The 22,173-nt window shown below is 41.8% G+C and overlaps 1 protein-coding gene across 4 annotated transcripts in view; it reads right to left on the bottom strand.

Annotated features, from left to right (window-relative positions):
* Kon (chondroitin sulfate proteoglycan 4-like protein) overlaps window positions 1–21,455 on the bottom strand; it is a 53,369-nt gene extending 31,914 nt beyond the window's left edge. Inside the window, exons 1-5 of one of the 4 annotated variants that reach the window (XM_071798036.1) lie at window positions 18,772–21,455; window positions 16,713–17,099; window positions 16,364–16,633; window positions 9,282–9,445; window positions 871–1,102 (exon numbers count right to left, since the gene is read on the bottom strand). In XM_071798036.1, the coding sequence (XP_071654137.1) occupies window positions 871–1,102; window positions 9,282–9,445; window positions 16,364–16,463 (496 nt within the window). In that variant the 5' untranslated portion in view covers window positions 16,464–16,633; window positions 16,713–17,099; window positions 18,772–21,455. Of the gene's footprint in view, window positions 1–870; window positions 1,103–9,281; window positions 9,446–16,363; window positions 17,100–17,175; window positions 18,716–18,771 lie in introns of those variants that run through there. The other 3 variants (XM_071798034.1, XM_071798033.1, XM_071798035.1) reach the window with 3 other exon arrangements.
* Between the last annotated feature and the right edge of the window lie 718 nt (window positions 21,456–22,173).

Raw genomic sequence — 22,173 nt, forward strand, 5'->3', positions numbered from 1 at the left:
CTCATTTCATCAAATAAAAGAATATGTAATTATATCCTAATTATTAATGTTTTTGATACTAACCCCGTTTTTATAAAATTTAATTTACACACATAGCAGATTAATTTAGCCAAACAAACAAAAACAATTATTGTCATATTAATTTCATATTCTCTCATGTGCACCCATTTGCAAAATTAAACTTTTACTGTAATTCGAATCGCCACTATCGCAATTTATTAATTGTTGGATTTATTGTCTGATATGTGATAAAAGAAAACTCTGTTTAATTTTTATTTAATTTAAAAAAAACTAATTCAATAAACGAAAGATAAAACTAAAAAATTGCGTGCAGTGATCGTGCTTCTCCGTTGTATATCGTCTCATCTCAATTTTATTTACATACAATAGTTTAAAAAAAACATTCAGAAAAATTTTATATATATTTTCATCGTTCACTGAACATTTATTTATACTTGCATGTTTTTATTTTATCAATATTTCGTGGATATTGATATGAAGCAACTTGCTGAAAATAGTGTGCCATCAAAATCTCTATAACGACAATCACGAAAAACGACATACACAAACGTGCGCGAACGCAACGCTAATTATTTATTAAGCGAGGTTGTTAGGCTTGATTACCTAATCTCTCCATCGTCTCAGTTGCAGTTGGGTTGGATTGCCGACCTTTTAACGAAACGAAGCGAAAGAAAAGAGAAAATAGTCGTGACCGTGGCGCGAGTGCAACGTCGACGAATATAGTGTTTGCCGGCGTGGCGTGGCGTGTATCGAATCTAGTTCAGTCACGTGGCGAGACAATTTATCCGGATGAACCAAGGCTTGTCTGCCTGTAGCCTGCCTTTTCCTTGCTCGCCTTGCTCGTCTTACCTAGAAATAGCTCGTTGAAGTCGCCCTGTCCGCCGATGAAAACGCCGTAGTGTATGTTGAGCTCGAAAAAGCGACCCGGTAGTTGGGATCTCGTCGTGTGTATCACGTCGATCTGCAAGCTGATGTTGGCCTCGCGTCTTGTCAAATTGACCTCGTGCCAACTGAGGTCGTTCAGCGTCAACCCGCGGGCGCTCGCCATCTCGTTCTCACCCGCGCCCAGATTAATGTGAACCTGCGACAAAAAACAGTAGGAGCGGGCGCTCGTAAAAGTCAGTCTCATTTTTACCGGAGTTATTGTGCGAACGCGCCGCTACCGCAAATGGGTTTTATACGTACGCGACGGTACAAGTGCATTCTTGTTTTTTGTTTTTTCTCGGTCTTTTTTTTCGAGGCCGGTTGTTCCTCCTCGGAATAGAGCTTCGGTTTCCGGCCGTAGACCCGGTGCGCTTTATGCCCTTCCGCGTCAGCCAGCTAGCGTCGTGTAGCGCGTAAAAAAGAATATTATGGAAACGCGTAAAGAGTTTTCACCGGTGAATAGCGAGAGAGAGAAGGAGAGATGCGTGTTTAGGAGATTTAATGAACAAAGTAAACGACGGCTGCGCGGAAAAGCCGCTAGAAGCGTCCTCCGTCATAATGCTGTAAGGTAGCTCGGCTTCTTTGCGGTCTCGCAGCGTGATCAAAAAGTTTCGCACTCGCCGTAAAATAATTATATTGCAGCTGCACGAGAGCGGAAAAAAATAGGTCGAAATCCGATGAAAGTCTATAAGCGGTAAAAATATTTTTAAATGCAAACTATAATCGCTTTTGGAATAAAAACGGATATTTTTTAATATTGGCATTGTCACTGCAAACAGGTGATTGCGCAGAAGCGTTTAATTTTTATCTCATCAAAGATCGTTAATTTGCAAAAAATTTGAAGACTTCAATTTTTCGTATTTTCGAGTGACACATATAAATATATAAAAAAGGCTAGATTGCCAAAGTAGGTGTATACCAAACTCTCGGCATACGAGGTTTCCTGGCGCCAGTCATGCCCCGCAAATTCTCCGACAGCGTGAGCTGACAGGAATCCGACAGCTCGAGGTTTCGTGTATTCCGTCTGCACTTGAGGCACTCGCACAATGAGTTTGCACACCGAGAGAATGAAGAAGGCAGACAGCTAGACAGACAGTGAAAACGGCTTTCGGTCTCGTGCGGAAAATAAATGTCGAATCCCTCCGATCGCTCCGGCGCGGGCGTCCCCAATTTTCCCGGCGTCTCCATATAATGAGAAAAACGGGACGATCGCAGTTTAGCGACGTCACCGATAAGATACGTCTCATTTTCGTCAAATTATTCCATATTTACGCGTAAGAGCTGCATACGAGGCAGAGATGTGTACCGTTATTCCCTTAAAACGCGTCGTGCGGCAACAGCTACTTTGTAATCGCGCCACCGGGGGATTCCTAGTTACGCGTGGTGGATTTACAATACATCCACTGGGGTATAAATTCCAAACTCCCCGTGCATATTTAGATTCGCGGAAGTCACCTAAATCAACCGCTGCCTGCTACACTGTCGCTCGGCATTGTAGATGCTCAAATAGTTATGGATCGTAGCATGTTTGATGATAAATTTTCTTATGGCTAGATAAATATTGTCTAACAAGGGGACCTTCAGGCTAACGGATTTTTGTTTTTTTTTTGTACTTACTGTACTTGAGGGTCATCACCCGGACATCAATTTCCCAAAGTATTAAGGCGCGCTTTTTAGAAAAACTCGAGAAAATCGACTTTGAAGAATTCCGAGCGCGTTATATGTACATAAAATTTTAATTTTAATGTAAAATTTATCAAATCATATTTAATCATGGTTTTCAATAAAAAACTTACATCTTCTTATTTTGAATTGCCACTCGCTTGAAACATCGTACTTTATATTCAAGTAATTTTGAAATCGAATACTTATAATAAATTAAAATTTTGGTACAAAAATGAAAACGTCAGGTAGGAAATAAAATACTTTTATATTTTTGAAAATTACGAGAAAATACAGCGCAAAAATGATATTAATAAAAATATTGTTTAATTTTTAATTATTAATTATTAATTTTTAATTATTAAACAATATTTTTATTAATATTATTTTTGCGCTGTATTTTCTCGTAATTTTCAAAAATATAAAAGTATTTTATTTTCTACTTGACGTTTTTCATTTTTGTATCAAAATTTTAATTTATCATAAGTATAAAATATATTGTATACAGTCATTTTACTGTAAAACGACTGTATACAATATGTTTTATACTATATATTTCATATCATATAATTCACTTTTAAAAATTAAACAATATTTTTATTAATATCATTTTTGCGCTGTATTTTCTCGTAATTTTCAAAAATATAAAAGTATTTTATTTCCTACCTGACGTTTTCATTTTTGTACCAAAATTTTAATTTATTATAAGTATTCGATTTCAAAATTACTTGAATATAAAGTACGATGTTTCAAGCGAGTGGCAATTCAAAATAAGAAGATGTAAGTTTTTTATTGAAAACCATGATTAAATATGATTTGATAAATTTTACATTAAAATTAAAATTCTATGTACATATAACGCGCTCGGAATTCTTCAAAGTCGATTTTCTCGAGTTTTTCTGAAAAGCGCGCCTTAATACTTTGGGAAATTGATGTCCGGGTGATGACCCTCAAGTACAGTAAGTACAAAAAAAAACAAAAATCCGTTAGCCTGAAGGTCCCCTTGTAAGATATTTATACAGGATTTGATTTATACATCAGGAATCAAGATATTCTGGAAAGGCATAAAAATGACATAAACTTAAATGCACAAATATTTATTTGATAAAAATTATGCAGCTACGTATGTACAAACTTATTCAATTTTTCTATAAATTTATGGTGATTATATTAATATTTTATTAATATTAATTATAATATAAATATTCTATTAAAAACTTAAACTTCACTTTATTTATATCTAAGAGAGAAAGATACAGGGCTATATAAAAATGTTTAATGCGTAAATAATCTTTTTTCGGGAATAGAAAATAGAATATAGGATGGCTGTGTTGTAGATAAATGCCATGCCTTTCGAAATACTTTCTACAATTTCGCTTAAATGCGCTCTATATGTTTCAACGCGGTGTAATGCATTATCGAGTTACCGAATAGTACACGGATGCGCCTTAGTCAGAGGTGAAGTAGTAAGACTCCTGATAAAGAGCTTTTAATCGTGACCCGGATCGAACGTCTGAGACTTATAGCATTCCGGTACAGCGTCGCCACGGTATTCTTCGAGCGGTCTCCGTTGATCCTATGTAAGAGATCGTCCGAGGGAGACGTCCGCTGAGGTTCTCCTCTTAATGAAAAGTCGATCGTCCGAGACTAAAAAGTCGCAGTGGCGGCGCAGCGTCGCATTCAAGCCACCGTACTGGCGACCCTTTCCAGCTGGCACAGCGGCGTACACCGTTTCATGATCGACCCGGTAATAGTAGAGGCGCGAGGCTCTCGCGAGTTGCGACTACCATCGTCGGATGCACCGATGCCGGATGACTATGCAGGACTCATTAATATGTATAAACGCGTGAGACGAGACACTTTGCAAAATGTAAACGCGCCTTTGTACACACACACACACACACACACACACACACACACACACACACGTCGTCGAAGAGCTCGCAGGATAGTCGCGTTATGAATGCATAGACGATTGGAAAGTAAACAATATCGGAAGCCACCGATGCATTCCGCGACGCGGTTAAATCGTCGGATTATCCGGCAGTACGGTTGCGGCCGAACCATTGTGATACACTGGTATCTGAGTTCACCGCGAACATTATAGATTGCGATGGTGCAAAGTAATAGTGGAAGAATGTACCCCGGGAGGACAAGACCGTCCAATTAGTGGTTCGTCTACCGTCGGGATGTGTCACAGAAAATTTTTCTTTCGCGTTAGTTACCGATAAACGTCGCAATACGTCGAAAAGTAAATATCGCGACACATCAGAGTAATTAAAATTCGATTCACCGGATTACCGAGAGATTCAGGATTAACGACCATTTTACGCTCGAGATGCACTCGATAAAATAAAATGCTTGCTTTCCGTTTAGTTAGATAGAATAGGCGTGTTTCCACGCTGCTTTTTAACTGCAAATATATAACATCGAGGGAGACACTTATTTGGGTCAGGAAAAATGTTGCGCATTGTTAGTAACAATGTTTCATAATTACTAGGATTACGGTTCTCTTAACGAAGAGGAAAGACACAATACGACTCTTTCTCTAATTACGAGGCATTACGGACCCATTATATTAACTTGCTACTATCAAATTCTTAACGTCTCAGACTCATTACGGCGCTTTCGGCGCTTTCAGCTTATTAAATATATTTTATTTTAACGAGAATTCCCCAACTTTTGTATTCGTAATTGGAATTTTTAGAGTTTATACGCAATATAATCGTAAAGAGAGAAGATCAAAAGCTGCCGCATAAATGAACTAAATCAAGGATAATTAATTACAAGTATGTGAAATATATGTAGTTAATAAAATAATAAAGGCTTTTTAAATTCTGAATATTGCACGAGAATGGAGACTCGACTACGTCACCAGCCAGAAAGCAAGCGATACCGCGTAGCGATATATCGCCGCAATTAAGTTCTGAATCATCGGATTATCGCCTCGGATAGAGGGGCTTTTAAGCCTCTCCGGAGGCGTCGATCGAGACTTCTCCGTCGAGGAGGCACACGAGACCCCAGAACTGCCGTTGCACTTTTTGCCCTCAGCCGTTTATCCTGTCTTCATCCTTCTTAACGATCTTCTTAACAAATTTAATTAAGCCTCGACGGCGAGCAGCTTCTTTACGCTGCACGGACTTAACCCTTCGCGAAATTAGATTCGCGCGCGGTTTTCATGCCGGGATTCATGCGCGCAATCGGGATTCCGCCACCTCCACACCACACAGCTAATACACTCAAAGAGAGTATTTTAATACTATACATTGGAAGAGAGGTACCATACGGTCCTACCTCAAAATTAAGAAATCTTAACGAAGAGAAAGTTATAAAATTAAGTAGCTAACGTATGGGCTCGAGATTGATACTCGTGATTGAAATGCGAAAGACCGTGTATCGAACATTTTAGGATAATCGTTATATGCGGCCGTAGCGGAAACCGATTATTCTAATTGCTCTCGTCAGCAAAATAATATTCAGTATCGCGCGCGCGTTTGTACTTCTAACAATTGCCAGCTTGCGAGAGTTAGGGTGCCAAGCACGTTTCATTCGAGGGGGCGGGGAAGAGGGCGATAATGAGTCATGTAAAATATGAGAGTACGCACGAGAATATTAATCGTTGGAAAATTAATAATCTGCGGCGAAGTTGTAACTTCGTTCCAGCGCAACGTTCTTTGTACATAATTAGAAGCAGCGCGGGCTCTCATCAGCGGTTATTATCAAGAGACAGGATGGCTACTGCTGCGAGCTCTATTGCTGTCAGCCTTCTTCTCATTATGGCCCGTGAAACTTGTTTATAGGCGCGCCGTTGTACCACTCTATTACGTATACGTGTTTCATATACGGGCCAGCAATGTTCATCTCCACCGCACTAGCAATCTTGACGCTCATCGCAATAACGTAGATATCGATCTCGAAAATTCTCGTGTTCCGCGTATATATTCAATCGGAATTTCAATTTCTGACACTAACAAACGAGATATAAAATTGAAATTTTTGTCATAATGCGATACATACTCGTATTTTCACGCCATAATCCGGCAACGCGGAAATGTATAGATGCGTCCTCGAAGGATCACGTCGAAGGGATAATAGATTTCTTTTCATTTTCCATTTTACTTCGCAACGTCGCGGATGACTTTTCTGATTACCCCGAACGCGACAATGATTTTTTTCCGTTTATTTCATATGCATTGCGTAGACCGTGCGTTTAATTATTGCGCGCGAAATCAGCGCGAGACTCGCCTTCAACGAGTGAATTATTTCTTCAAGAGTAATTTTTAATGCGAGAGCTATTCGTCTCCGGGGAAACGAGAGCGAGTACTACCGTTGCTGCGTTTGCGCGTAACTTTTGCGTGCTGCTCCGCGCGTCTTTTTTTTGCCGGAACGAAAAAAAGATTCGCTCTATCATGTGGACCGCGAGAGGTTCATCATTGCGTAAAATCCGACCGAATGACTTCGTCTCGCGGTGGACATTTCTGACCGATCGCGTGAAATTTTGACCGATGTCGCAAAAAACGAGAGCGACGCGGGCAACGTTCCAGCCTCGAGAGCCGAAATATCGTCGCGCCGCGTCGTATCGACGCGCAAATAAAATCGGACGTAAAAAAAAAGAACCGACCGCGACCCCGCCTTCGCGCGGTATCACCGCAATTTCATTTCGCGAAACATCGATGAAAAAGACATTATGCGGTTTTGCTCTTGTTGTTATCGAACGTGTTTGCCGAGCGACCGCGCGCCGTCGATGTTGACGCGCGCTATGTCATCAAGCCATTAAAAGGAAGGTATAGTCGATTTTCTTTAACGAAATAACAAGGGCGTTCCGTTGAACCGCTTGTCAAAAACTGTAAAATCTTTTGTGACAACGCGGAGGTAAAAACGCAATATGAATTTATCGTGAAACATTCCTCCGCGGTCGTCAACTTGTCGGCTAGTTAGACACGGTAGTGGCAGCGAGTTAACTCGACGCGATCGAGGCGCAATTGTCACCGGTCAAAATGCGATACTCCGCGATATTGAAATCTACATGCGATTGAATTTGGCGGCTGGTTTTCTTGTATTTCGCTCGTGGCGAATCAATTTATTGGATTCTTTCTCTGCCTACATACGTCCTGGTCCTTTATACGTAAGGTTTCTACCCATACGCGCGTGCAAGGTATTTATATCGGAGTGAGATATTGTGAGACTCGGGTTCGACACCAGCATGAGAAAAACAAGAAGCGTTGTTTGCACATCCTATCTTATACATCGATATTATTATCAGTTTTATAATTAGCATTTTCAATGGAAAACTTTTTTTAACCGACTTCAAAAAAAGGAGGTTCTATATTCGGCGTGTATGTATGTATGTCCACGATTTTCTCTAAAATTATATACTGTGGACGGATTTAAATGCGGTTTTCACTGTCCTATAGAGCAATCCTCTACGAAGGTTTTAGTACATAAAATATCGCGCTAGAATATCAGGGTAAGGAGCAGTAAGAAAATATGCGATAATAATTATTCATATTAATTTAATAAAACACTAAAAAAGTATAAAATAAAAAATTTTTTCTTTGTATATATTTTTAAATAATATAGAAACAGTTTTATAAGACAGTTTTATAAGGTTGTAATTTTGGACGAAGAAATGTTGCTTTGTGACGTTATTGATTTCGATGCTATAAAAATATATATTATCCTATTCTTAACTCTTATCTCATCCTTAACCGCGCTTAACGTCGTCGCTGCCTTCTTTTATTAAACCTTAACTGATATGTGGCGATCTCACAGATCACCGCCCTTGTTCTATCCCTTCATTTTCCTTGCCCTTTAGCCTAGAACCTGTTCTTTTACCTTCATTCTCACTTCCTCTTAATGTAAACGTTTTTTTTTTCTTAATATTTCTATCTTGCAAGTAACTACGACGATCTGAGAGATCGCGGTATCAGTTAAATGTTAAAGGAAAAAATAAAGGCATATATGTTAATTTATCCTCTCGACTAAATGTTAATTTATCCTTTACAGAAATTTAATACTGTAAGTGGTTATTTGGCTAGTAATTAATTACTTATTTTGAGTATTAAAAGCACTCTTTTTAATGCACTTACAATATTAAATTTCTGTAAAGGATATTCTTTGCAAATGTGTGTGCGAATGTTCGCAATATTAAATGAAAGATAATATATTAAAACTTAATTAAGATTAAATGTAGATAAATGCTCAGAAATAATACTCAATATCACGGATTAAGAATTGAGATTTCTATTTACGCGGTATCACGTGCGTTGACCGCAAAATTCGCCACGTCGTGATGATTAGAATCTTTTCCTGGATGCAATATCTTTCGCCATGTCATTGGAGTCGTGCCATCTCTCTCGCCAAGAAATAAGAAAGATCCTGAAGTAATAAGAGTTCGCGGACACGCGCGCAAATGTTACATCTGCGCGCGGTGAATTCTCCTCTTTTCTTAATGCCTCGCGCGGGAATATATTTTAGCGTACTTATATACGCGAGACTCGACTTTTTTCTCAACGTGTCACGGCGCGTCTAATTTCTCCGCAAGGACGGCAGAGAAGAGGGAAGTCTGACAGGAGTATCTCGTAGCACGTGCGGCCCGTTAACGACGACGACGAGGCGACCGGCACCAAACAGAAAGCCTATTAATAGAAGTAAAGCGCCAGGGGCAAACGAACCTTCAATCTGCCGGCTTCGAGTTTGATCAGGCAGTAATCCGTCTTGCCAGCAGCCAATAGCAGCATAGCATCGGCGAGATGAGTTCGGAACCGGAAACTGATGTCAGTAGCACCCTTGGCCTCTTGAACCGGAAGATGGATGTAGCTCGCCCCGTAAAACGACACTGCAAGTTTAACAAATTTAATGCGTTTAGGTACAAAGTGGAAGACCGATGATACGCGTTATTATACAGCGGACAGTTTTGTCCTGGTGAACGCAGGAAAGAGAGGCGGAAAAAGAGGGATAGGAAAATGCGCTATTAACGTTGCGAAATTCTTCATTTTAATTTACGTAACGTAAATGTGTTCTCTCTCTCTCTCTCTCTCTCTCTCTCTCTCTCTTGTTCTCTTTCTCGACGATCCCAGCCCGGTCCTGGAAATTATACAGTTTTCTCATAAGCGACGTAGGTAGTGTCGGTTGATTTGCATTTTGCATTTCACTGACTAATGTAGTAATAATTAAAATATGAATTTACGAAAAAAATATAACCGTCGAACATCGCGAACGGTTCCATTTTTACGTGAAACAAGGAGCCGAGGTGAATATGTTATTGCAGTCGGCGCGCAGGACCTCATTTTTCTTCGGTGCCGAGGAAGAGAAATTAAGTGTCACTCGGGGAAGTTTTATTTCGTTCATCTGTTTCTTCGATAACTTTTGAATTGCGCGCTGAAGTGGCTTTCTTCAGGAAATTTCATATATTTATCGTACCGCGCCCCGTAAGCAGCGGTAAATAAGTAAATAAGCTGCGACGACTACGAAGATAAACAACAAACTGGTACGATTTTGCAAATCTTATAAGGTTCGCGACAGTCTTCTAAACTCCATTTATTTATTCCTAAAGACAAATATTAGTTTTTCAACTATATCGAATTTCCGTGACATAATAAGAGAAGGATTAATTAGAGTCTAAGTATGTTTTTAAATGATAATTTATAGTAATTTTAAGTTATATCACCAAGATAAAAAGTAAAAATTCACAAAATGGACTTAACTTCTAACTGACCTACACGATTTCCACAACTTGGAAATATATTATATCTGCATCACTTGAAAAATTATTTTATTTCCGCATAAATTCACGTAATGCATTATCATTCGCAACATAAGTGTAATATATTATTCTGCACGACGGTAAATTTTTTTCCACGACATTAATAGACGTAATAAAAGTTTTATTTCCGCGTGAAATCGTTTTCCTGCATTCACATCAACTGTCGTTCACATATGTCAAAATAGTCATCGTGTCGAAACAAAAGAACGATATTTCCAAATAAACGCGCTCTTGGATAGTTCAAAACTTTTTTTTTATTTATTGGTATGTTTAAACCGCGGGGCAGAGATGAAAAATGTCACTTTAGATTGACATGTTTAGTAACCGGATAGCGAATGAAAATGGATGGTTCCGACGATCTAAAAGCGCAGAGAGAGAAAGAGAGAGAGATTATAGAGGTGCACCCGACGCGATTATTAATCGCAATACTTCGAAATTTATCCCCGGATTCTAAGTTTTTGAAGTCTGTTATAGCGAGTAGAGTCGCTCGAGCTACTTCATTAACAAAAGCGGCAGAAGTGGACCTGGCGGCAGGTTGATGAATGGATCGTCAAAGTTCCCCCGGAGTCTCCCGGGTGTTTCTGCGGACTTAGACATCGTTTTACAGCGGTACAAATATCGCTTCTGCGGACCGAATAAAAAGTGATAAATAGAGGAATCCGTGGTTGGGTCCGCAAAGTTCTCGTTGATCTCCCAGCAGGGGCACTCAGGCTATTACGGTCGTAAAATATTCTCGATTAGCGAGGGCACGTTTCTGAGCGCGAGCGCGAGCGTAAAAGAAGCGCATCGATGCTTCGATTGAGCCGATGAATGACCCGGCTTCAACCGCTTCAAACGAGCAATAGAGAAAATCCCGTATCTCGCGCGGCGCGTCGTCTATAGACACATATAAAGGAATGAACGAAGTTGCCAAGGGTTCCCACCCCTCCCCCCCGGCAAATGATCTAAAAACGCGTTCAAGTACGTGGAATAACTGCACGGGCCATTAAGTACGAAGAATCTCTCTCTCTCTCTCTCTCTCTCTCTCTCTCTCTCTCTCTCTCTCTCTCTCTCTCTCTCTCTCTCTCTCTCTCTCTCTCTCTCTCTCTCTCTCTCTCTCTCTCTCTCTCTCTCTCTCTCTCTCTCTCTCTCTCTCTCTCTCTCTCTCTCTCTCTCTCTCTCCCCTTCTCTCTCTCTCGCTATCTATCTATCTATCCTTCTCTTTTCTCCTAACCACCTCTTTCTCGGTTAGCTCGGTGCATAGAAACATTAACGTCGACCGCGAATCGATCCTATAGATATTGCCCCCGGTGTTTTGCAGTTCATTGCATTTACCGCAGCTTACTCAATTCACGTTATCCACGAATCGCAATATTTGCGTACGTTCAAAGGGATGTAGAAGTGTTGATACTCGTCAACCCTCTTATACAACTCACCAACCACGTACTCGAAGCCTCGAGCGTTTCTCGCTCATAGACAAGTTAATATTTGCAAAAATGTTAACTTGAGTGCTGAGAGAGAGAGAGAGAGAATAACATGGGAATTCTAAAAACAAATTCCTCAAAAAAGATTATTTTGAAAAAGCTTCTAAAAGTTTCCAATAAATTCCATTTAACTTTTCCGAGCAGTTACGTTTATAAAACTGTCACTTTTCAAATGTGTAATTCACAGATGCAATTAAAGTTTATAATTATAACTTAAATAAATAAAGAAAAAATTATAAACGATTAAGAAGGTATCCTGATGCTTTAATAAATGTTAGATACGTAATCTTTGTATAATAAACAAGTTTTATGTTTTGAGATTATCGCGCATGTTTCACACACACTGATCGCAATCGTAATACATTTGAAATATACGTTTGACAACTGTCCATATGTGGATTGTTATTCAAATCGTGCACCCGATACGTATATCCGTCTATATATTCGCCACTGTAATTACGATTCTCGGCGGCTGTATATATAAATCGAAAATACGCATTCGATTGTTATTCGATGGGTTATTTATTTTATAGAATTACTAAAAATCGAGATTCGCTTTTGCAGTACAAAATAGCGGGATTGTTACGTAAAAGAGATCGAGTTAATCATGCGAATACACATCCGCCAGCGTTCCGCGATGTTCCATGGATTTCGGTCACAAAGAGAAATTTATTTTACAGTAGAAAATTAAATAATAAATTGAAACTTGCTGACTCGCGCGTACGTACGTTATACGTACGTACGTACGTAGTGTATTACGTAGTTATTTCGCGAACAGTTTAGCTCTGGCACAACATCAAAATATCATTTTGCACATTCGCGTAGATGACGGATTAGTCGAAATAAAAAATTGCGCGTCCCGGGCCGCGTCGCGCTTTTTAGCACAAGTGGATCTTGTTATCGTTGGAGCGCGAACATTTTTTTTTTAGTCATAGTCATATAAACGACGTAGTTAATAGTTAATCCGTAACAGTAGACTATAATGCATCCGCGACTGTACGGACTATTAATTACAGACTAAAGCATCGGTCTTTCATAATTTCATTCTTCCGAATATATCTCAGATTGAATTTTCTACGTTTTCCTATTGATTATACTGATTGCCTCGAATTTAACTAAATACACCGACTGACCGGTATTTCGGTATAAACTCGAATAATTACATAGGATAAAATCGGATCGTATTGTGAAATACGAGCGTTTTCAAGCGAGCGTTTTACAGCTTTCACATAATTGTATTTTTCTTTACGAGCCGTACAGATTTTCTTACGGTTACATCCGTAAGCGTAATTGGCCGGTGGTTTTCGAGAAAAAGTATACAGTGCATTAACGCGTAATGGTGGTCGCGGTAACTCGCGATGTGACTGGCAAATGGAAACGTTCTCGTAAGGTTTCATAGAAACTGCCGGGTATTCTGTTCCCCTGCTGATTCTTTCAATGGATATCGAGAGCTGCACGCAAAAATAAAAATTAGCAATTTACGAAGCGATCATTCTCAATTAGCCATCAATACTCAATCGCCGTCTATATTGTGAAAGTAATTGTTGCAGATAAAAACTACGATATTATATATACAAGGTGCGGCATTTAAATTGAGATATTTAAATATATTTGAAAAGAAAGCATTTAAAAAAATGCACCCTGACGAAATAACGTATAGACGATCAAACTGCGGGTATGATTTTTGTCTCCCTAAGCAATCAATCAATTGCAATCCGGAATTATTTAGCATTGAAGAAAGGCTTAAATGGATCGAACTATATGGTTTTTTAGACTTTTAACGATTATGCAGTCACCGTAACTAACTGAACACTTACAAAAGTGCTTAAACTCTTGTTGGTTATCTTATTGCAAAAATATTTTATTGCATTATAGTACGCATTCTTTTAGCATCTTTGCGCGATATAAACCGCATGACTGGCACGCAAAAAATACACGGTCGATGCGACGTGGCCGCGTAACAACAGTGAATTTCTTCTCTCTCTCTCTCTCTCTCTCTCTCTCTCTCTGCTCTCTCTCTCTCTCTCTCTCTCTCTCTCTCTCTCTCTCTCTCTCTCTCTCTCTCTCTCTCTCTCTCTCTTCTCTCTCTTTCTCTCTCTCTCTTCTCTCTCTCTCTCTCTCTCTCTCTCTCTCTCCCCCTCTCTCTCTCTCTCTCTCTCCCTCTCCTCTCTGGATGCGCATGTTTTTCGTGAAAATATGTATCCAGTCGGAACTGCCGGAACGTGTAAAAACAAATGTGCGATATGCCGCGATATGCCATGCGCGACGCACCGCGATATGATGTCTCGCACGCGCCACACAGATTAATCCGACAAACGGAAAACTGATTAGCGAGCAGTAGGTATCACGAACTCATTTTGTTTCGGGGCATACATTCCGCGAAAAATATAATTCCGTGTGTTGGATCAACCGTGAATAACGCATAATATTGTACATGCCACCGATTGTGTTCCTCAGCTATTTACGGCACGTGTTATTTACCGTTACGTTTCGTGAAAATTGTTTTGCCCGAGAGTTTTACGTCTAATTACATACAGACAAACCACGAAACACTCGTTCAATCGTTTCGAAGCTGTACATATGTATAATTATAAGGACAACTGACAAAAATTCTACAGTTTGCAACACGAATTAACACAACGAGTGGATGTGTCGAGTATATACAGGTTTTATTGGTACGGAAATATGCGACACGATGTATTGATTGTTACAAGCCGGCAAAAGGATTTTTTTTTTTAGAGTTTGATGGGAGTATGAACAATTTTCTGTTTGAACTTGCACCGTACGCATGAGTATCGCGATCCTGACCGCTTGTTAAATTCAGATCGATCTGCTAAGGCACCGGAAAGGACGGTTCCGTAAAAACTAATGGTGCATGGATTACACATTTCGATTATCCGGTTTATTCGGACGAAGCATTAAGCCCATGTACATCGAGCATTGCGCAACGATAACGGACACACCGGTAATATGTACACGAGTGCACTTCGATATATATATGTAATGTAACGGCGTATGATTTAGTAGCAAGTTATTACTTCAACGTGATTTCCGCGTTCGATTATTGCAAATTGGGCAAATTTAATTAGCAAATCTGAAAACCGTTCACTTCCCATTCTTCCCGTTTGCCCGATTTTCCCGTGGAACGTGTACTGTATTGCAAAGTATTAAAAAATGTATTTTCAATTTTGACCTTATAATTCTATTTTTAATGTTACAACCGATAAAACGCATTATGCTACATTGTGTTTTACGTTATTAACTCAAGAGAGTTAACTCTTTTTACGTCTCTCTTTCAAAGATACAGTCTATTTGTATTAAGTTATGTGCAATATGCATAGATAATCTCGAAGAAATTTAAATAATTTATTTCGCAAAATTACAAAATAATATTTCTTTACCTCCGGAATATAATCGCGTATAACCGACTATTCCTCCCACAAAATGTCTCACGCCTCGGTATAACGAAGGGCATAATGCAAATATTTAATAGTATGCGCGAAACTTTGGGATAATAAAGAGAGGAAGCGCATAGAAATAGCATATTCGAGTCAATCTTAAAGTTATTATAAAACATCAAAAATGTTGAATTTGATAGTATGTCATAATATGTTTCTATAAAAAACATTAAATATCGAATTAAATTTCTTCTTAATAAGAGAAAGGCTAAAGAGCCAATAGTAAACATGTAATTGTTTGTATTAATGGTAGAATTATAAGAAAATCTAAAACTGTTAAAGGTCCCTTTCGCGACGATTTAAAAAATTAATGAAATTTAAGGTTTAAAATTTTAATTTTGAAATTTTAATTAAAGGGAATAAAAGGAATGGCTTTTGAATTATTTAAAGCCGTTAAGAATATTGGTTCGAAGTAAGTCAATTAAGTGTTCTTTATACCTTCCAATTTTAGACGTGTAATTACTACCAAATATTTATAATTTTAATTCCCAGCTCTTTTCTTATACTATTGTATATTGAAGAGCTTTTTAATTATTCTATAAATTTGTATTATTGCAGTTGTCGAAGAGCGGTCGAAGACTTTCGACTATATTCGCCGACTATTCGCGGATTAAGGGTTAAGAGACTTGCGCGCGGTGCTCCCGATATAATCGTTCGCGCGGGGGTGTTTACGAAGGGACGCCACGCCGGGTGCAACGCGCTATAGTCTCGCGCACTATTAAAAGCGCCCAGCTCTGTATGTATATGTGCGCGGCGACCATTAAACCGCTCCCGCTATAAGTAAATTCGCGGGAACTACTCATGCCGGTGGCCATAAAAGTTAATCTTCGCCGCTCTTTCTCGCGCTCGGCGCTATTCTCGCGTCCCTTCGCCCTTCGTCCGACGTTGGACGATGCGGAAAGCGAAATCCGTATTTCTTTCGACGCTACCGGCCTCCGCGGCGGCCGGGGGGGTAGATAGATAGCGAGACTATAGCGGCGGGCGCGTAAGCGAGAGGATAAGGACGAAGGGAAAGAGGGGCGGGCTACGGTAAGCAAAGGGAGGTCGCGAGTCGCGACGCTTTGGCTTACCTTTTTCGTCCGTTTGGCAGTAACCCAACAGAGAGGCTGTTACCGCTAAGAACATTAGCAGTCCCATGTCGGTGAGGAACGCTGGCCTTTTCCTGTGCATCTTCTTTTATTCAAGCCAACCCCGTTCCTGTCCACCACCTCCCGCAGACTCCCCGCAGACTCCCCGCAGACCAGCGCGCACTCTCTCTACCACTTCCACGGGGGTGAAACAGGCAGGCACCGGCACCGGCACCGGCACCGGTCTCTGACGAACGACCTCACGGACCGGCTCTTAAGGGATATCGATTTCACGTGACGGGGGTTACAAAACGCTATTTACGGGGCAGAACGGGCTAAGATTCGAACGTACTTTTCCCATCCATTTCTTGCTCGTATGTCTTCCCCGTCACGCGCATCGCGGAATCCTTCCCTTTCTCGCTCCGCCGCGGGAACGCGTTCGACGTCAACGAAAGAATCACGACGACGGTCTCGAATTGAGACGCTTCTCGCGGACGCTTTATCGATCGTAGATCGGGGCGCGCGGCGCATCCGTAGGGACGTTAACGGCTGATTTAGTGGAAAAGTGTAAAACTGCCGAGTGCTCCCACGTACGTGGTCGTCGTTCTCGCGGGCTGACGTATCTCTCAGGATGCAGCGCGAACGGCGCGAGAGCTGGCATCTCGTTGAACGTATTCCCTTCGGTCTCCCGGTCTCCCGGTCTGCCGCCGCACCGCCGCCGCCGCCGATTCGCTCGAATCTGAAAGAACAGCGGCGCACAGCTGCAAAACGATCCGCGCTACGTACGGATTTCTCGGTGAAATGGTGCACCGTACCGCGCCAACGCCGCGCTTTGAGTTTACGGGCACGTACACGCGCTTGTTGCAGAAAACTCGCACTCGCGAAAACTCGAGTCAAAGCATTGAACACCGTGAAGCAGGTGTGTTACACCTCCGGGAGTTTTCAAGCAAAGAGAAAAATGTTTTATTAAAAGCAACGTTGTAATAACAAAAACGCGATAGAATAGTTTAGTACAATTAATCCGTGGTCTATAAAACATTATTTCAAACTGGTATTAGTGATACATTTGTTACCTTTCTTATATTTAAAGCAAATAAAGTGAACTAAATAAGCTTTATTAAATTCTTAAAAAAAATTGATTGATATTAAAAACTTTCGTGACGATTATTAATACGAGCAAGTTTCAGAAATTTATGAAAATTTGTTCTGTATACATTAATCCTTCGAAACTTCTGCTTTGTAGAATCTTTTCAGTGTAGGATATGCTAAGAAAATTGGATACAAAATGCTCCTCAAAATTTTCTCTCGGTTATGGCAGTGAGCGATTATTTTATTGTTTTATATTTGTTTTAGCGATGTAAATATGTAGACGGTTATGAGAGTTCTTGCCAAAGATTTTTTCCAAAGAATTATTTTCAGGATGAAAAAGCAGCAACGTGCCGCGTGACGCTATTGTTTGAAAGCATCATAATCTCAGTGAGCCCTGGTGCAAAAAGCAATAAACGTAAAGCTAATATTTTTCGACCAAGATATTTGCGAGCCCGTTATAACACCAGAATTAATACACTCGCAAATGACTTTTAAAAATATCTGCGGAAATATCGATAAAATAGCCGCTCGAAGATACGTCTCGAACAATTTACAAAACTTATTCTCGACAATACGTGATAAATAAATCTCGCTACAGTGTGATTGGGATACCGCAGCTGTTTCGGGAATATTCATAATAAAGCAGGCAGAGCGAAATTCGGAGTAAACGTATTCTTGATAATCCAGTCGATATAATCAACGAGAGAAGCTCCATTTCAGTCAATCGCGTATGTGCGCAAATTATACAAGAACGAATTTCGCATACGTCGGTTGTCATCTAAAATAATTATTCCCCGTCGGAGGCAAGAGAGAGAGAGGCGTCGCCACTCGTTCCCGCAACCACGAAAATTACCGTGGTTGAAATTAAAACCACTTGAAACCCCACGTTCGTACGCGTCCGTGAGAAAGCGGTACGGCCCGGAAGGCGGTATTTTTCCGCGGTGCGCGAAAGCCCCCTTGCATTCCAAATGTGCGAACGCTAGCTTCCGCGCGATAAGAAGTTTTCTGCGTTAGGGTAAAAGAGAGACTTTCACACTGCGAATCTAAACATTTAAACGACCCTGTGCCAGCCCGCAACTTGGCACTCTCCTTCCTCTCGCCCTGCCATTGGTTTACTTCGGGAGTTTCTCATGAGAAATAGAGAGAGATAAAGAGAAAGAGAGAGAGAGAGAGAAAGAGAGAAGAGGAAAAGAAAGAGAAAAAGAAAAAGATAGGAAACGAGAGAGAGAGAGAGAGAGAGAGAGAGAGAGAGAGAGAGAGAGAGAGAGAGACAGCTTCGAGAGGACTTCTCTAGCGTCTCAGCCTCTGCGAATCTCATTTACAGTGACCGACATTCGACACGGTCAACGATCCTCGAGTAGCGGATGACGACGAAATAGAGACAGAAAAAAGAAGAAAAGGCAGAAGCACAAGACGAGCAAAAAGGCAACCGACACGCTCGACATGCACACGGGCCATATTTTTCGTCCTCTCGCTGCCTCCTCCTCCTTCTCCTCCTCTTCCCCATCCTCCTCTTTCTCCCGTGTGCACACTCGTCCTCTACACCGTCGATCGTCTCGACACAACACCCCTACATCGCGGGAAAAAGCGCACACCGTAGCCGATTGTTCCTATACAACGGACGAGGGCAAAACAAACCACCCCCGACTGCAACCCCTATTTCCAGCCGTCACGCTGGAACGAGACTTCGAACGCTCATCCATAACGCAACCCGTGTAACTCGTTCTTGCGAAACGCGTCGAAGTAGCAAACTGCACGCTTTTGTTCGAAGGATACACGAATGATCCGTCGTTTTGTCGAATCTGGCTTTCCATATATCTATGCGATATCGCTCCTCTTTTTCTCATCTCCCGTTTGTTTCCCCTACAGACTTGACCGCGCGTGGAATCGGCAACGGTTTTACCGCGTCTAATTGTCGCTGTGAAGAAGGGGCGTTGGGCGAAATTCACGGAAATGGTGCCACCGTTCGCGCGATGCGAGGCGAGCGTACATACATACATACATACATACATACATATTGTATGTATACCTGTACACAGGATATATGCGCACGCGGACATATATCGGGCTTGTAGAAAGCCGCTTAATCTCGCGGCAGATTCACATGAAATAATCGAGGAGAGTGAGGTACATCTCGGTAATTTCCAGTACTCCTACTCTCCGCTTCGGCGTGCGATTAAACGGGCTTCGGGCTATCACGGTAGAACGGATGATGTTTTTACCATACTTCCTGTTTTTACGCGGCGTTGAAGAGGGTCACGACGACGACTGGTCGAGAGAGACCTGTCGCAATGATACGATACTCTCGTTCAATAGAAACATACATACACGCGTGGTCACGTACACCCGCGTACACGTGCGTACTTAACGCGTTTTTGGAGCATATATGTGACCGCTCCACTCGCACATGCACGCGCGGAGTTCCAAAAGAAAATCGTGGCATCCGTATGCGGATGGATAGGAGAATAATAGAAAAGAAGAGCTTTTGCTAAAGATTGAAATTAATAATGCTTTGCGATTAGATCTCTTCAAATTAGGTCAAGTTAGATTCCTTGTGATTTTGTTTGTCGTGGCTTTGACACGAAAACAAACATATTTCGACAATTGAAATCTGAGATGAATTTAAGAAGAACATCATTTCTAAATTTCTGAAAAGAATGATACAAGCTTGAAATAGGGATACTGTACGTTTATCGTCGATATACGTACCGTGTCGTATTTTTTTAAATGGTTTGATAATCCTGAAAAATAACGTTTTATCTCGACTAGCGCATCCCTCTCCCACGGTTATCCCGCTTCGATCTCACCGAGAACGGCGGGATTTTCATCGTATTTGCGAGACGAATGGCACGATACATCCTGACATCTTTTCGCATTTCGTATAGCTGCGAAGCGGATAATATTTTTATCGCGTCTCTCCGACTGCCGCGTTACCTTAGCAATCTGTACGAGAGGACGAAGGCGGCGCAGCGACGATACGATGCATTCTTTTAATAAAGCACGCGCATAACACACATACAACAACGGTCGGCTGTCAAGGCGACAAGTAGGGATCGAACGCACCGCGAATTTCGGTCAAGATGAGAGTGGACAAAGCCTCGGCGTAGAGCGAGCACTTGGAGCGTCAGCACCTTGGGTATACCCGAGAGAAGACGAGAGGACGACGAGAGAAAAGGAGGACGTGGACGCGAAGGTGGCCAGAATTTGCGTCCGTGGACCGTGACCGCTCGTATAGCCTCCCAGTTGGCGAGAAAGCCGAGGACCCGTGTAATGGCTCACGTAGGTGAACCCGTGCACGCGGCTGAAATTTAAACTACCACCACCACCACCAGCACACCACCACCATCACCGACATCAGGAACCACTACTACCACACTAGGAGAGTGCACCCACCGGCATAAGCATCCACACTACTGCCGCCACTGCCACCGGCGCGGCGTATCACCACCACCCACCCTTCGTAGTAGAGAGAGGGAGTGTGAGCGAGCGAGAAAACGAATGGAGTGACAGGAATGAGAGGCGGAGTTGAGGGAGGCTAGCAACCCCCAGACCGGCGTCGCCGTCGTTTCGTCACCGGCCGTACTCTCGCGCGCATTCCGACCGAAAATTCGGCGAGTTCCTCTCGCGGCGAGAGTTCTCTCCGTCGGCTGAGGATCGACGAGGACGTACACGGCTTTACGGCCGTACGTCGCGTGCTCTGCGTGTACCAAAATGGTGAAGGTCGGCGCTGCCCGGCTCGTTTTCACTCGCGACTCTCGCGGTGGCGGATAAAGAGAGAAAGGGAGAGAGAGAGTGAGAGAGAGAAAGAGAGGGAAAGTGTGCGCGCGGGTGATAGAGGGAGCCGATCGTTTTCAGTCTGGTCCAGACGGAGAGAGGAGAGAACGGGAGGCGGATAAAAAGAGATACGCGTGTGTGTAGAGATATAAGAGACGAAGAGAGTGGAGAGAGGACCTCGGCGCTTCGACCGGGCGCTCCTCGGCCCTCCTCTGCCGCACGACGACTGAATCTTCGGGGTGGACTGGGGAGGCTGCGCGCAGGGTCGACCCCGCTCGTTCCTGCACCCCTGGCCTGTCTGCTTGCCTATGCTTTGCTTGTGCCGGCCAGTGGTGGCGGCGACGCGAACTACGGGGTGGATAGGGACGCTGTTTTAGGATTTCTCTTTGCGATGGCCACGCATTTTAGACCCTCGATGGGCAGACGATGATGAAGTTTGATGATAACGCCGTTATAAATATTAATGGCGCAGGATATGGGATGTTTAAACGCGTCGGGTGCGACGGAACGCCGCGCGATATTCCCTTACCCCGTCGCGATTAATTAAGCATTTTGTCGTCAAACAATTAATCGCCTTGATTATCAAATGATCGAAATTCCATTCCTCATTGTTCTCCCTATTAATAAGTTAATTGCGCTCAATGAACAATTAATCCTTTAATCTCGACCCTCAATCTCGATAATTATTCATGTCATATTGTACGTATCGATAGAAGATAAATATATGTTTTAAGCAGTAATCGTGAGACTAACATTTAGAAGAGGGGGAACTTTGATTTACTTAGTTGAATCTTTTTTTATAGAACCACATTGATCCATGTTATTTGTTCTTCAAACAAAAATTGCGCCGGTGCGAAATGAAAACCGGTAGAACTTTTATTGACTGTTAGAAGCTCTCTTTGATCACGAACATGTCGAGTTTTACTTTCCAAGTAAATTGAAGGATTATA

Source organism: Temnothorax longispinosus, chromosome 2, assembly GCF_030848805.1.
Source record: "Temnothorax longispinosus isolate EJ_2023e chromosome 2, Tlon_JGU_v1, whole genome shotgun sequence".
Classification (NCBI taxonomy): domain Eukaryota; kingdom Metazoa; phylum Arthropoda; class Insecta; order Hymenoptera; family Formicidae; genus Temnothorax; species Temnothorax longispinosus.